Source organism: Camelus ferus, chromosome 5, assembly GCF_009834535.1.
Source record: "Camelus ferus isolate YT-003-E chromosome 5, BCGSAC_Cfer_1.0, whole genome shotgun sequence".
NCBI classification, from domain to species: domain Eukaryota; kingdom Metazoa; phylum Chordata; class Mammalia; order Artiodactyla; family Camelidae; genus Camelus; species Camelus ferus.
Window position 1 is genome coordinate 10460995 of NC_045700.1, and position 15464 is coordinate 10476458.

Here is a 15464-nt window from a genome sequence, read left to right on the forward strand (position 1 = left end):
TTAAATTTGTCAAATTTTGTTTTATGGCCCAGAATATGGTCTTCTTAGTATATGTTCCATGGGCACGTGATAAAAATGTATATTCTGCTGTTGTTGGGTAAAGTGTTCTATAAATGTTGGTTCGATTGTGTTAGTTGATGCTGTTCATCTAGATCCTTGTTGATTTTCTGTCTAGTTGTTCTACCAATTGCTGGAAGCGGGTGTGAAGACTCCAGCTGTATTTGTAGATCTATTTCTCCTTTCAGTTCTCTCGGTTTTTGCTGCATGCACATCTATGCTGTTTGGTGCATACACACTTAGGATTACTATATTTTTGATGAATTATTCCTCTTATCATTATGAAATGTCTGTCTCTGGTCATTGTTTTTACTCCACAGCCCACTTTATCTTGTGTTAATATAGACACTTCTGCTTTCTTTGATTGATGTTTGCATGATATCGGTTTTCTTATCCTTTTAGCTTTCATTCTGCACAAGTCATTATATATAAAGTGAGTTTCTTGTAGATGGCACTTAGTTTAGAAATGTTTTTAAATCCAATTGCCAGTATCGCTCTTCTAATTGGTATATTTAGACCATCTACATTTATTATAATTATGGGTAGGGAGGGCTTAAATCCAACATTTTACTTTTTGCTTTCTGTTTGTTCATTTAGTTTTTCATTGCTCTGTTTTTTTTCCTGATTTTCTGTAGGTTATATGAACAATTTCTAAAATTTCATTTTGATTAATCTACGGTGTTTTTGAGTGTACCTCTTTGAATAGCTTCTTCAGCAGTTGCTCCAAGAGTTATTACATTATATATATATATAAACTTTTTACAGTCTACTTGTGATATCATTTTACCAGTTCAAGTGAAATGTACACAAGTCAACCTCTCTTTAGGTCATTCTTTCATCCCCCATTTATAATATAATTGTCTTTAAAATTCCCCTTACATACATTTAGAATCACATGAGACAGTGATATAATGTTTCCTTTAATCATTAACTTAGAAAAGTGAAGAGGAAAAGGGAAACCTACTGTATTTACCCACATTTTCAGTTTACTGTCCCCTTTCTTCTTTTCTGATGTTCCAAGTCTCCTTTTATCTTTTTCTTTCTGTTTAGAGAAGTTTTTTAAGCCATTCTTTTAAAGTAAGTCTGCTGGCAACAATTTCTTTTAGTTTTTATTATCTGAGAAAGTTTTTATTTCCCCTTCATTTCTGGAGGATATTTTACTGGCTATAGGATTCTGGGTTGACAGTTTTTTTCTTTTGGCAACACTTTCTTCTGGCCTCCCTGGTTTCTGATGGAAAATCAGTTGCCATTCTAATTGTTGTTCCCCTTACAGGTAAGGGATTGTTTTCCTTGGCTGCTTTCCAGACTGTTTTCTTTGTTGTTAGTTTTCAAAAATTTATGATGATGTATCTTAGGTGTGGATTTCTTTAGATTTATCCTCTTTGGGATTTTTTTCAGAATCTTGGATTTATATGCATATGTTTCTTTTCAAATTTGGGGAGTTTTCACCTCCACTCTCTTTCTTTTCTCCTTCTGAAACTCATATGAGTTTCTGATGAATTTCCATCTATGAAACATGAGTGTAGGGTTTAGGAGGGTATAAAACCTGGTCCTTGACCTCTTGGAAGACTGGTTTTTGAAACTGGGAGCCCTAAGGGTACAACCTTGGTCGCATCCCCTGACCACCATAGGGCTCAGTATCCTTTTCTGTTTCTTTTTAAAAGATTATTTTGAGAATTGAATAAGTCATCATATGTGAAAGAGCTCTGTAATATTACCATTCCATACTCTGTAGAAAGTAAAGTAGGAGTTCAACTTATTGATCTGCTCAGGTGTTCATTCATTCATTCATTCACATATTTATCAAGTCTCAGGCACAAATGGAAGAATGGAGCCATGCTCTGGAAACTTACTCTATGAAGAGCTAGGAAGCCAGGACTGTGAGCCAATCCTTCCTCCACCCTCCTGTCCAACTCCTCCCTGCAGTCACTGTTCAGCTGGGTTGGATGTATGCTCTCTTCTGCGGAAGAGGGAGATGGTGACTTGCAGATTTCAGGGAAGTTTTCTGAACCAAGCTAAGCTTTCAAAACCTGTGAAACAAACACAGCTGGAGTGAAATAAATGAACTCCTACAGACTAACAGTAATGTACCCAGAAAGCAAATTACATATTGGACTTGGGAGTCTTAATAAACTTAAGAGCAAGATTGACAGTGGGGACAAGCTACAGACTGGGTGTCATGGCTGTCCCAGCTATGTTTTGAATTCTCTCCTAGAAGTGACTGCCTGCACCTTGCTCTGCACCAAGAACTCCTTGTGGGCAGGGCCTTTGGCCTCCTCATTTTAAGTCTCCATTGTCTAGCCCCATTCTTGTCACAGAAAGGCCTAATGTGGTAAGAATCTGCTTAGTGGCAACGATGAACATTCTTGGTTTTGGACTTGCAGGTCGGAGCCCTCCCTCGACTGTGTGATGTGCTAGAGGTGCTGCAAGAGGAACGGGATCAGTGCCTTCAGGAACTCTCCAAAGAGAGGACAAGAGACCTGGGCATGGAGCATCCCACCCCAGGTACGTGACCCACCTTAGTCCACTCTTGGATGTGGATCATGTCTAGTTTCACTGGGTCAGGGGAAACTTGTCCTCTGGGCCAAGGTGGGGATGTAGGGCCTGGAGCAGCCATATTCATTCAGAGAATAAGCTGAGGGGAAGGGTCTGGAGTGATCCTGGTGATCAGTCTACACACACCCCAAAAACCAGATCACCACTCTTTCTCTGAGTTTGTGGTTGCAGCCAGTGTTTTTGAACCATTAGCTTCTGCATGATGACTTCACCAAGGTAAGAGTTTGATGAGAATTACTTCTCAAGGCAGCGTACCTCCCACCCATTCTCTAACGTCCACTGATAGTTTGATGAGTGAGGTAATCAGAAGGCAGGGTCAGAAACACTTGGGATCCAAGGCTGGCTGACACTCACCAGCTGTGTGAATATGGACAAATTATTTAACTTCTGAGTTTCCTGATCTATAAAATGGAGGCGATAATATCTACATCAGAATTATAATGATATATGAGATAAAGTATGTTAAATACTGGTGTTTGTTAAATATTCTTTATTTAAATATTAATTATTATTACTAACCTAGACTTTAAATATTATGAATTTGATATTTATGTTAACTTTATTTCTCTTCCTTTCCTTTACTTATTTTCTTTGCTTTCTCTCATCTAAGGGCAGGGAGGGATGTGGCATTAAGAAAAGAATCTGGGGGGAGGGTATAGCTCAGTGGTAGAGTGCATGCCTAGCATGCACAAGGTCCTGGGTTTGGTCCCCAGGACCTCTGTTAATCAATCAATCAATCAATCAGTCAATCAATCTAATCAGGAAGTGTGAGATCCCCAACTTTGTTGTTTTTCAAGATGGCTTTGGCTGTCTATTCCCATGTCCTTTGATATTCCATTAGGAACTTTAGGGTGAATTTTTCTATTTCTGAAAATAATACTAAATAAATAAATGTTAAATAAAATATTTCTGTTACTGGAATTTTGATACAGAATTGCATTAAATCTGTAGATTGCTTTGGGTAGTATAGATATCTTAAAAATATTAAGTCAACCAATCTGTGAACACAGGATGTCTTTCCATTTATTTGTGTCTTCTTTAATTTCTTTCAGCAACATTTGGTAGTTTTCAGTGTGCAAGTCTTTCACCTTGTTGGTTAGGTTTATTACCAAGAATTTTATTCTTTTTAGTACTACTATAAATGGATTTGTTTCTTAATTTCATTTTCAGGTTGTTCCTCATTAGCATATAGGAATGCAACTAATTTTTGTGTGTTGCTTTTATATCTACCCTGTAACGTTGCTGAGTCCATTTGAGGAATCATTAAGCATTTCCTGCATATAAGATTACATTGCCTGCAAACAGAGATAATTTTACCTCTTTCCCTCCAGCTTGATACCTTTTACTTACTTATTTTTCTTGCCTGTCTTATGAATGCAAGTGGCAAAAGTGGGCATTCTTGTCTTGTTCCTGATCTTACAGGAAAAGCTTTCAGCTTCATCATTGAGTATGATGTTCACTGTGGCCTTTTCATGTATGGCCTTTATTATGTTGAGATAATTTCTTTCTATTTCTAGTTAAAATGTTTGTTATCATGAAAGGGTGTTGAATCTTATCAAATACTTCTTCTGCATCAATTGAGATGATCGTGTGATTTTTGTTTTTCATTTTGTTAGCATGATGTATTACATTGAGCAATTTTCATATGTTGAACCATCCTTGCATTGCAGGACTAGATCCCACTTGGTCATAGGGTATAATTCTTTTAATGTGCTTCTCGATTCAGTTTGCTAGTATTTTGTTGAGAATTTTTACATCAGTGTTCATCAGGGATATTGGTCTGTAGTTTTCTTGAAGTGTCTTTGTGTGGCTTTGGTATCAAGGTAAGGCTGGCCTCATAGAATGATTTTTAAAATATGTCCTCTTTTACAGTTTTTTGGAAGCATTTGAGAAGGCTTGATGTTAATTCTTTATAATGTTTGGTAAAATACATCAGTTATGCTATCTGGGCTTTTCCTTGTTGGGAGATTTTTTTATTACAGACTCAATCTCCTTACTAGTTAGAGATGTGCTCCAATTTTTTATTTATTCATGTTTCTGTACTGGGAGGTGTTGTGTGTTTCTAGGAATGTATCTAGGTTATCTAGCTTATTGGTGTACAGACCATACATATCCTTTTGCAATACTCTTCTCTCCAAGTCACGGCTTGTGTTCTTGAAATCCTTGAGCTGTTGTATGTCCGGTTCTCCATGTCCTTCAGGGCCAGGCCAGTGACTCCCTCTTCTGCCCCCAGCAATCCCCCTGCCCCCTGACCACGCAGCAACAGCAGTCCCAGAACTCAGCCGCCGCCCAAGCTTCTGTGTCCGCTGTGCCGCTGCCTCCAACATCCTCCCACCTGCCTCTGCAGAAGCCCTCTCGTCCTCTGTCTTCCAGTCCTGCTTCAGCAGCTCCAGTGGAGATGACTGCCTGACTGGTGGTGGCAATGGCCATGGGAGATGTTGTGGCTGAAAAGTGGAGGCAGCCCCATCTCTGTTATGTGAATTTTGCCTCAATTTTTAAAAAGAAAGAAGAAGAGGGGAAGGGAAAGGGCCTGGCTTTTTTTTTTTTTTTTTTTTTTTGCTGGGGGGAGGTAATTAGGTTTATTTATTTATTTAATTTATTGTTATTTTTTTAATGGAGGTACTGGGGATTGAACCCAGGACCTCATGCATGCTAAGCATGTGCTCTACCACTGAGCTATACCCCCTACTCCCCTCCCCTACCCCCAACTCCCCTCCCCTACCCCCCACCTCCCCTCAGAGGCTTTTAAATTAGACTATGTGATCTTGAACAAGCATTCAATGTCTCTGGGCCTCCATTTCCACATCTATTTTATGGGGTTAGTATGAAATTAAAAGCATTCATTCAAAAAAAATCTAGTGCTTACTGAGAACGGGGAGAACAAAGGACACAATGGTGACAAAAAAGGAAGTTAGATGCCTCTCTTATCACTTAGGAATGTGTTTTTGCCCAGGCAGCGGAAGCTCCAGCTGCATCAAAGAGGGGTTGGTTTTTCATCCATTGTGAGAAGTGCAGGACTGGTGCAAAGTTTCCAGGCGTGTGCAGATCCTTCTGTCTTTCTGCTCAGTGTGCGGCATTCGCCTACGGGTCATAAGGTGACTGCTGCACTTACAGGAGGAGGGGAGAGTCATGGGTATGGGGGGAGGTGGGTGGAGATGAAGATCGTGAGTTCTGTTTCAGACACACGGAATGGGGACCTCAGAAGAGGATCGGGGTCGGGAACTCTTCCTTCCAGTGGCATCTGAGGCTGAGGTTGTGTGAGGAGAGGGGAAGGGGAGAGGAAGAGGAGCATGCCTAGGGGCCGGCCTCGCCATCCAGGCACTTATTGTCAGGAGCAGCCAGGGGCAGGAGGGAGATCGGTGCCATGGGCGACAGAGGCCAAGCCATTTGGATGCTACAGTGTCCTTCGGCCATATCACCCATCCTCTGCAGGAGGGACAGGGACAGGATGACAGCTCTCTTCCATACTGGGAGCCTCTCCTTCCTCTCTCCTAGCCATGGAAGATGCCTCGGGGCAGCCAGGCCGTGTGGTCTTAAGACTCACAGGGGGCGCACCACTGAGCCAGAGCCTCCTGCCTTCCTGGGGCCTCCTGCCACCCCAGAGACTGGCTGACAAGGCCAGGTGTGGGTGCAGCTGCCTGCATGTCCCTAAGGTGAACAGGGACCTGAAACTCCAATGACGGGCACAGGACTTTCATTCAGGCCTGGGAGATAAAACCTAGAGTGGCAAGCCTCTGGGAGAGATGATGGTGAACTTCAGTTCGTATGGAGAAGTAAGGGAGAGTTATTTTAAAAATTAGTGTCTGGGAGGGTATAACTCAGGGGTAGAGCACAAGCTTAGCATGCATGAGGTCCTGTGTTCAATCCCCAGTACCTCCATTACAAATTAATAATAATAATAATAATAATAATGTGTTTGAAGTGTTTAAAATGTTCCATTGGTCTCCAGTGATTCTAGGATGAGGTTCAGCACCTGCTGTGGCCCTTGTCCACTCATCAACCTCAAACATTTCCACTGAGCTCAACCAAATTGCTTACAATTTCCTGACTGTCAGTTTCTCTCATGCCTCCGGGCCTTCCCACATGCTGATCCCTCTGCTACAACACTGTTCCTTCTTCTTTGCTCTGCCAACCACCCACCTTTTTAGACTCCTCCAGGAGTGATTTCCTGAATGCCCACAGCTCTGCTGGCTTAGCTGGCCATCCTGACCCCTGCAGGACCCTCCATTTCTCTCCCTGTTGCCACCTGTGCCCTGCATCGTAGAGATGTGTTTGCTGGACTGTGTGACTTTCCTCTTCTTTCCCAATGCATGGCAAAGGGCCTGCAAGACCGAGCACTTGGTGTGTGTTTGTTGACTCACTTACTGAGTCGATGAGTGAGTGCAGATACTTGGCTGAGAGAAGGGGGAGAGGAGAAAACGAAAGGGTAGGACTTGAAGGAGAGAGTGGGAGATGAGGCGGAGACTTTGAGGCAGCCGAGGCCCCCAAAGAGGACATGGATGACCCCCAGCGTTCCCAACTTGTCACAAACTAGCTGAGGTGAGCGGTGTAGCCATGTCACTCATGAAGGGATGCTGTCCAGAGCCTGACCTGGGGGCCCAAGTCACCCTACAGATGCTGATCTCACAGTGCAGTATGAGGGAGGTTGCAAGTTTGCCCAGAGAAGGTGGACTGATCTGGAGCATACCTGGCCATCTATTGTCCCTGAAGATGCCCATGTGGTCCTTATTGTGCATCCAGGGCTGAGAAAGCTCATTAGGGACTCCTGCCCTGGTTCCTGGTTCCTTTAGCTCCCTGGGGAGATGCAGGGAAGGCCCCAACTGCACCCCTCTCTTCTGGATCTCACTTTCCTTGTCTGAGATAAGGCTGTGCCTCATTTGCAACATTTGAGACTGTGTATGGCCCAGCCGTGTGCAGCAGGTGGGTGAAAGATGGCCAGGCTGGCCCCACCCGGGCACAAAGGCTCAGGCCATTCGGATCTGTTTTGCATTTTGGCCTTCTGCGGTTTTCATTAGGAAGAGTGATCTGTTGCTTTGAAAATCTGTTTTAAAAGCCTCCGAGCCAGAGGACGTCCAAGGGCCTGGCCTTCTGGTAGAGTCTTCAGGTCTGTTTTGCTGAGAGGTTGAGAAAGCTGAGCCAGGAGACCCCTCACGGAGTTTGGAATGGATGTGGTGGCCTTGGGGGAAAATTCCCTCAAAGAATGAGACAGGAGGTGGAAACAGGAAAGGCTAGAGCCATTGGGTAGGCTCAGCTCCTTGTGTCCCCATCAGAACCAGGCAGGTGGAGGGGCTGCATCTGAGTCACCTGGATTCGGGTCCTACTCTCCACTGAGGACCACAGCTCCTGAAGTTTCTGGGCCCCCGGGGCCTACAGGGCCTCCCTTCCAAGCAAGGATCTGTCTGGTGCCCGAGGTGGGGAGGGGCTGGTAGACTCTCCGCTGGGGACACAGGATTAATGGTTAAGCTGCCCGGTCTTCCCTGGGGAGGAAGTTACTGTTTGAACGCCAGAAGAGCCACAGGAAACGCCACTCACCGAGCTGTCACCGTGCCTGGCACACTTATCACAAATAAAAAATTAACTCTTCAGCTATTCCGGGTTAGGTGGCCAAGGCCTTCCCAGCATTTTGTGGGAATATTTCAGGGTCATCCTAAGAGCTGCATGGCTCGCTCCGCTGGGCTATTTATTGCTCTGTTTACAGAAGATGATACCCCCTCAGAGCTGGCTAGTGGAAGGGCTTTGGCTCTCCCTAGGGAAGACTGTTCCAAAGAGAGGGTGATGGTAGGAAAGGCGTGAGCTTAGCAGCTGGCCGGACCTGGGCAGCTGTGTGGCTCTGTCACTTAGGGGCTGAGTGGCCTTGAGCAAGACCCTGATCTTCTCTGGCCTTTGTGCCCTTGCTTCAAAATGGGGACATGCCATCCCGTTTTTCCTCTTGTCTCTGCCAGCTGGTTGCCTCTCCCAAAGAACATGAGCAGAAGGGGATGGGCTGTCCTCTTTGCTGGGGGTGGGGGAAACTTTTTAAATTGAGATGAAATTCACACGATATTAACCATTGTAAAGGGCACAATTCAATGGCACTTGGTACCTTCACAAGGCAGAGCAACCACCACCTCTGTGTAGTTCCAAAACGTTTTCATCACCCCAAAGTAAAACCCGTACCCATTAAGACATCACTCCTCCTCCTCGCCTCCCGCCCTCCCCCACCTCTGGCAACCGCGAGTCTGTCTCTATGGATTTGCTGATTCTGGATTTTTCCTCTAAATGGAATCACTATACGTGACCTTTGTCTCTGCCTCCCTCCACTAATGCTTCCAAGGTTCATCCACATTGTGACATGTGTCAGTATTTCTTATGTGCTGGCTATTAATGCAGTTTCTCTAACAAACACTCCCAGGTCCTTTTTAGGAGTCTCCTTCCTTTGGCTGCCAAATGCCCTGGGACATCCCTCACCCCACCCAGAGCTCACCTCTCCCCATCCTTTCCTTGGTATGACTTATCTGGGCTCATTCTTCAGAAACAAGTAACTGCATGTGGCATTTTAGACTTTTTTTCTTTTTAAGTTCTTAAAACAACCTGTGCAATAAGTACCATTATTATCCCCATTTCACAGATGAGAAAATTGAGGCTGTGAGAGATGCAGGATCACCCAGAGCTGAAACAAGACTCTCAGCCCAAATCTTTTGATTCTCAATCCTGAACATTGTCTAGTTTGCAGTTCAGACTGAGCTGTGAGTGACTGATAGCCTCACCCTCCCAAGAAAAGATTTGCATTTGAAAAGAAAAAGAAAGAGACTGTGAATGGCAATGAATCTCTAATCAGTGTGAGAGGTGGCAGGAAATGAAGAGCTTTCAGCTGGATAGGAAGAGTTCTTGGATGGATGAGGATTCTGCGGGGCGGGGTGCAGTTTGCACAGTCATTGGGAGGGGAGAGGCTCAGCATACAGTGCTCAGAAGTCTACTTCAGGTGGCCTCCCAGAGGTGGAGGAACCAGCTTGTCCCAGGGAAGCGAGTTCAAAGCCTCAGGGTCAAAGTATCCTTCATCTCATCTCATGAAACCTCCACTCAACATCTGAAGCATCTCCCAGCCTCTTAATTCCATGACCCTCTCTGCTTGAATACTTTCAGTGGTGGGGAACTCACTACTCCCCAGGACAGTTTATCCCATGGAATGGCTTGTGCTTCTTGGTTTAAAGAGTAACATCCCGACTCTTTAGCTGTTCTTCCTGTGCTGTGCTTTTTAATGCCTTTGCCACTCTGGGTCTTCAGTTCCTCTAACCCCTTCCTGACCACTTCTGTGTGGTCCAGCCATCACAAGGAGGGCAATACCGTTCTTGACCTAAATACTCTAAGTCAGGTCATTAGCAAAACCAGAGACCTCACCAGCTTGCCCCTGGGATGGGCTAGGGATGGGGCAGAGGGTGGGCTGAGAAGGGCAAAGGGGGACAGGATGAAGCCAGGAGATGGGAGATGTGCAGGAGCTCCTCCTGAACCACCACCATGGGACCTTGGGGAGGCAAAAGGGTGAATGGAGGGGACAGGGCCATGGAGGTGCCATGGAGATGGGTATCACAGCTCCAGGCAGGAGGAAAGAACCCTGACAAAAGCAGAAGCTGGAAGAGGACACATGGGGGCAAGACAAGGAGGCGCTTGGATTCCCTGGTGACCTCCATGGGAAAGGTACAGTGAGCATCACGGGGAGGGGAAGGAGCGGGGACAGCAGAGGACCCACGGCCCAATCCAGCATGGTCCTGGGGTACCTGCCTGATCCTGGCCCCGAGTCACAGCAGCCTGACACATGGCTCCCAAAATAGCCCCAGGTTATCGTCAGGCCAGCTGAGCTCATTTATAAATAAACCAGGGACTGGAGGACGGACGCGCCCCTCTGGGTGAACGTGCAGACTTGCAGTTCGCCGGGGCTGGCTATCCGCCTGGCACCCACCGGGCTGAGTGGGGGATCGGGAGGTTTCCGAGGCACTGCCTGCCCTCTCAGATCACCTCTCCCCTTATTCCAGCCCCCTCCCCACTGCCAGACCTGCCTCTGGGGACGCTTCCTTATTTAGGGGAGAGGGGCTGGGCAGGGCAGGGCAGGGCATAGGGAGCTGATGCTACCCTCTGCTCTGGGCCTGGTGCCAAAGACTCGCACATATAGAGGGGACCCATCTTTGCCCATAAACTCCAGTGGACAAAAACAGTGCTTCCTCTGTTCTCTATGATTGAATTCTGACTCCATTCTCCTGGGATGGCAGACACCTAAGCCTTGGTATTTTCTGGATCTTTCCCAAAACTTGCACAGGTGTCCGAGAATCACCTGGCCCCATGGTGTCTGGGGGCCCATCTGGTCTTGAGCTTTGCCCCACAGGATGGCGGCTGACAGACCTCTGTTTGGGGCCACATGTCCCCTTCTGTGCTTCCCTGGAAGGCCTGGGCTCTGCATGGCTATTGGTCCTGCTCATCTAGATGTGTCCCCATAGCCATTTCTCCTGTGGACCACCGTACCCTCCAGGGCAAATGGGCAGCAGGGCACTCGTGCCTCTTTCTGGAAACTTCTATGTCCCTGCTCATCGCATTGCTCCTTGTTCTCCCCAGTCTGGCAGAAGTCTTGCTCCTTTTCTGTTTTCTCCCAAGCATTTTGATTACACCAGAATTCCTCTTCATTCCCCCAGAGGTCTTTGAAAACCCAAGTCAGGAAGACTGTGCGTTCTGCCCTCCTTGGAGACTGTGAACCAGTCATCTGAGGAGGAAGGACAGAAAAAAGGAAAAAAAATACCAGCAGGAAAAAAAGAACAAGAATTAATCAATCAGAAGGTATTCTACTGCACACACAAATCATTTAATTCTTGCCAAAATCCTGGGGTATATGATTATGCCCATTTTATAGATGAGGAAACTGAGGCTTATAGAGGTAAGTGGCCTGTCCCAAGCTCACTCTATCTCCAGTACACCACCCCTTCCACCCAGTATCCCATGCTGTCCTATGGGGCCATGGGTACTAGGCAGGTAGCCGCTGCTCCCCTAGGTGGCATTTGTGGTTCGATAGTGTCTTTTCTTTTTAATTTTGGGGTTTATTTTTGGGGGGAAGGTAGTTTTTTTTTTTTTTTTAATTTTTAAGGAAATACTAGAGATGGAACTCAGTACCTCATGCATGCTAAGCACGTACTGTACCACTAAGCTGTACCCTGCCCTCTGATGGTATCTTTTCTTGTCTCCCTACTTAAACTTCCCTGGCCTTCCATCTTATCTCCCCTCGAGCCAGACAGTCAGTGTCGACAGCGACCAACAGAGGAGATGGAGGGGTGGGGGGTAAGCCCTGGACCCTGCTTGCCCATGCAGCAGCTAATTTATGTTCATTTTAGCTCTGCCTTTCCAGAGGCAGTCAGCCCTCCCTAGTGTTGACAAAACTCCCCCATCCCTTATTTCATTGGTTTCATTGGGTGTCCCTCATCCCCAACTCCAGCAGAGAGCTTTGCTGCTCTGGATCTAAAATTTCCAGGGAAGGGTATAGCTCAGTGGTAGAGCGTGTGCTCAGCATGCATGAGGTCCCTGGGTTCAATCCCCAGTACTGCCATTTAAATAAATTAATTAAAAAAAATTACCAGGACCTCACAGTGACCCAAGTTCTGTGCTTTGTCCCTTCTGCGCCAGAGCACCAGGGGGAGCCCAGACCAGGACGCCCTCCCTCCCTCCCTCCACCTGTGCAGACTTCCCCCAACTCAGAGCAGGAGGCTGGTGGGGCTGGGGTCTGCAGCCCTCCACTCACACCCTGGAGCAGCACAAACGGGGTCTCTGCAAGCAACTGGGAGATCACACAGACCCCCTGCTCCCCCATCTGTCGTCCCTCCACCCCAGCTGCAGCCATGCACCGTCTGTTTGGTGGTTCCCTTAGTATTTTTTCCTTTAAATCAATTGACTTTTCTTTCATCCCGCTGCTCATTAGGTCTTAGACTTATTCATAATACATAACTGCAGCTTTGTCATCTTTGACCAACCTCTCCGCCTTTCCCCCCAACCCCAGCCCCTGGTAACATTCTACTCCTGCTCCTGTGAGTTTGTTGTTTTTCAATTCCCTGCACACGACTGAGATGATACACTATTTGTCTTTCTGTGTCTGTCTTATTTCAATTAGCACGATGTCCTCCAAGTTCATCCATGTTGTCACACGTGGCAGGATTTCCCTTTTTTTTTTTTTTTGGCTGGATAATATTTCATTGTAATTTTCTTTATCTATTCCTCCTTCAATGGACACTCAGCTTGCTCCCATAGTTTGGCTACTGTAAATAATGCTGCAGCGAACATGGGAGTGCAGATAGCTCTTGAGATGGTGATTTCATTTCCTCAGGTACACACCCAGATGTGGAATTGCTGGATCATATGGTAGTTCTATTTTAATTTTTTGAGGGACCTCCATGCTGTTCTCTATAGTGGCTGCACCAATTTATATTTCCACCAACAGTACATGAGAGGTCCCTTTTCTTGGACTGACTTTTTTTTTAAACTTAGCCTCATCCTAAACAATGGTAGCTACAAAATCACAGGTGTGATGCTCCTTTTAACACATATGAAATTCTCTTTTTCAAAATGTGTAACTATTAAAATGAAAAGTGTTCAATTACTATCATTGAATCACTTTGCTGTGCACCTGAATCTAACGCAACATTGTAAATCAGCTACCCTTCAATGTTTTTTAAAAAAGTGTTCAGTCATGTCCCAGCTAAAGGGCCGGAGCACCTGAGAGTTGCTCCTTGTGTGCTGGGACCCTAGGTCTGTTCCAGCACCATCCATGACCCGACAGCGAGGCTGAGGCTGGGAGATAACGTGGCCGGGTCACGGTGCTCAGGACACGAGCCGTGCTGTGTGGAGTTAGCATCCAGGTCTGCTGCCAGCAAGGGTTAACCTGGCAGTGGGATCGCAGCTCCCCCAGTCCTGCTCTGTCACCTGCCCTGTCACTTGGCCTCTTGGGGTGTGGGTTCCTCATCTCTGCTGTGGGGCAGGGACCCTACTCATCCCCTATGGGCGTACAGTGACTGATGTGTGTCCAGCACAGGACTGGATGGCCGCTTCCCAGCCTGTTCTCCCTACAGGGCTGATAGGAGGGGCGTGGGTGTAAACCAGCTGGTAGGGGGACCCTACTTCCCTCTTGCTGTCACCCCTCACCACCAGCACTCCTGCCCCACCAGCACTCCCAGCGCCAGGCCAGTGTCCCCATGGCCCCGGCCTTACACGACCCAGGTCAGGAAGCCTGCCAGACGCCCTGGCACCCCGCCCATCTGTCTGGCCAGCTGGACATGGGTCATCCGGCCTCGTGGACTGGGGCCGTGGGCCAGTGCCCTGGCCAACCTGGCCAGTCTCAGCCCTGAGTCCATTTCTCCCAAAGTGAGGGAAGAGGCTCCTGCATTTTCCACAGCTGGGAGGTGCCCCCACTGCTCCCAATGCAGGAGGTGTGCCTGAGCCAGCAGGGTGGCTGCCCTGTAAAGCAGACTTCTGCAGGAGGACGGGACGCGGACTTGGCCTCACCCTCCAGCCTCCAGATGCTGGGGTAACTCAGAGTGAGAGACACCGTGCTCATCAGAGTCACCCTGGGGCCTGGTGAGCCATGTCCTCAGTGGGAATCTGGAGACCAGTGCCCAGACAGTGGCAGAACCCTGCCTGGGTGCCCCCAGGAGAGTTCAGGACAGAGAGAAGGTCCAGCCCCTTCTCTTTCAGGGAGCACTGTGAGAGTTGGGGTCAAGGTTCAGGAACTCCCATGAGCCACATTCCTGAAAGGAAACAGACACTTGGTCTTTGGTCCGATGGATGCTTTCACTGTCCTTGTGGGAGCTCCATCCAAGCCCTGCCCTGTGTTCCTGTGGTCTGTCTCCTCCCTTGTCCAGGGCCACAGCCTTCCCGTTACTCCCTGGGCTGCTCCGCCTTCAGAGCCCCCAGCCAGGCATCCTGATCTCAGGCCTGGCCGCCTCCAGCCCTCCCACTTCCTCTCTTCCTTGCTCACTCTGGGGGCTGGTCCTACTGCCAGGGGAGAGCCAGCGCACCTGCCTTCAGCTTCCTCACTCTGCAGTCCTGCTCCCTGGCCCTCAGGCTCAGCCCCAACTCATGCCTTCCCGTCTCTCCAGCTCTCCTGGCCTGGAGACAGGCAGGTGGGTGGAGCCCATGAGGTAGCACCAAGGAGCATGGCCGGACAGTCGCCTCCCAGCCCCTCCATTTCCTGGCTGTGTGACTCCAGGAACCCCTGCTTTATCGCTTCATTCATCTGTAAAACAAGGACCGAGCCAGGTGCCTTGGAGCGCTGCTGTGGATTAAATGAGCTCACGTGTGTGAAGCACAGAGCCACTCCCACTAGCACCAGACCAGAGCTGGTGGGCAGAGGACTGGAAGGCTGGTATCTTCACATGGGATTTGGAAGTCAAGTGGGCATCACGGTGAAAGCCTGTTTACAAGGGATGCGTAGTGGGGAACGGAACAGAGGCCAGAGGCTCAGGCCTTCATCCATTCCTTAGATGCTTGTTGAGCACCTGCGCTGTGCGGGCCCTTGCAGGCGCAGGCCTCCAGCAGTGGGGAACAGACAGGGTCCTGCTCTCACCTGCTCTCTGCCCCGGATTGGGGAGCCATCTGCACCCAGACAGCAGGAGGAGCCACCGACCAGCAGTGACCTCCCCTGGCCTCAGGAGTCTGCCTGTCTCACCATCATCTCCGATTTGAGCAGATCTGAGCCCAGAAATGGGGGCCTCCACTGTGGGGAGGGGGAAGGTGCAGCTTGGAGATTCTCAAAGTCTAATGACCACATTCAGCAGCCTCTCTAGGGAGTTCTTAACATGCAGATTCCTGGGTCTCAGAATGACTGGTGATTCTGATGTTTACGGCAG

The 15464-nt window shown here is 47.9% G+C and overlaps 1 protein-coding gene and 1 non-coding gene across 3 annotated transcripts in view; one reads left to right on the plus strand and one right to left on the minus strand.

The window, feature by feature from the left end:
• Window positions 1–15464, plus strand: part of SCTR (secretin receptor) — a 70630-nt gene that overhangs the window by 15548 nt on the left and 39618 nt on the right. For both annotated transcript variants that reach the window (XM_032479302.1, XM_032479301.1), the window contains exon 2: window positions 2442–2562. In XM_032479302.1, coding sequence (XP_032335193.1) covers window positions 2442–2562 — 121 coding nt within the window. The remainder of the gene's footprint in view (window positions 1–2441; window positions 2563–15464) is intronic.
• TRNAA-AGC lies at window positions 5228–5299 on the minus strand. The gene has a single exon. It is a non-coding gene; the product is annotated as a tRNA-Ala (tRNA).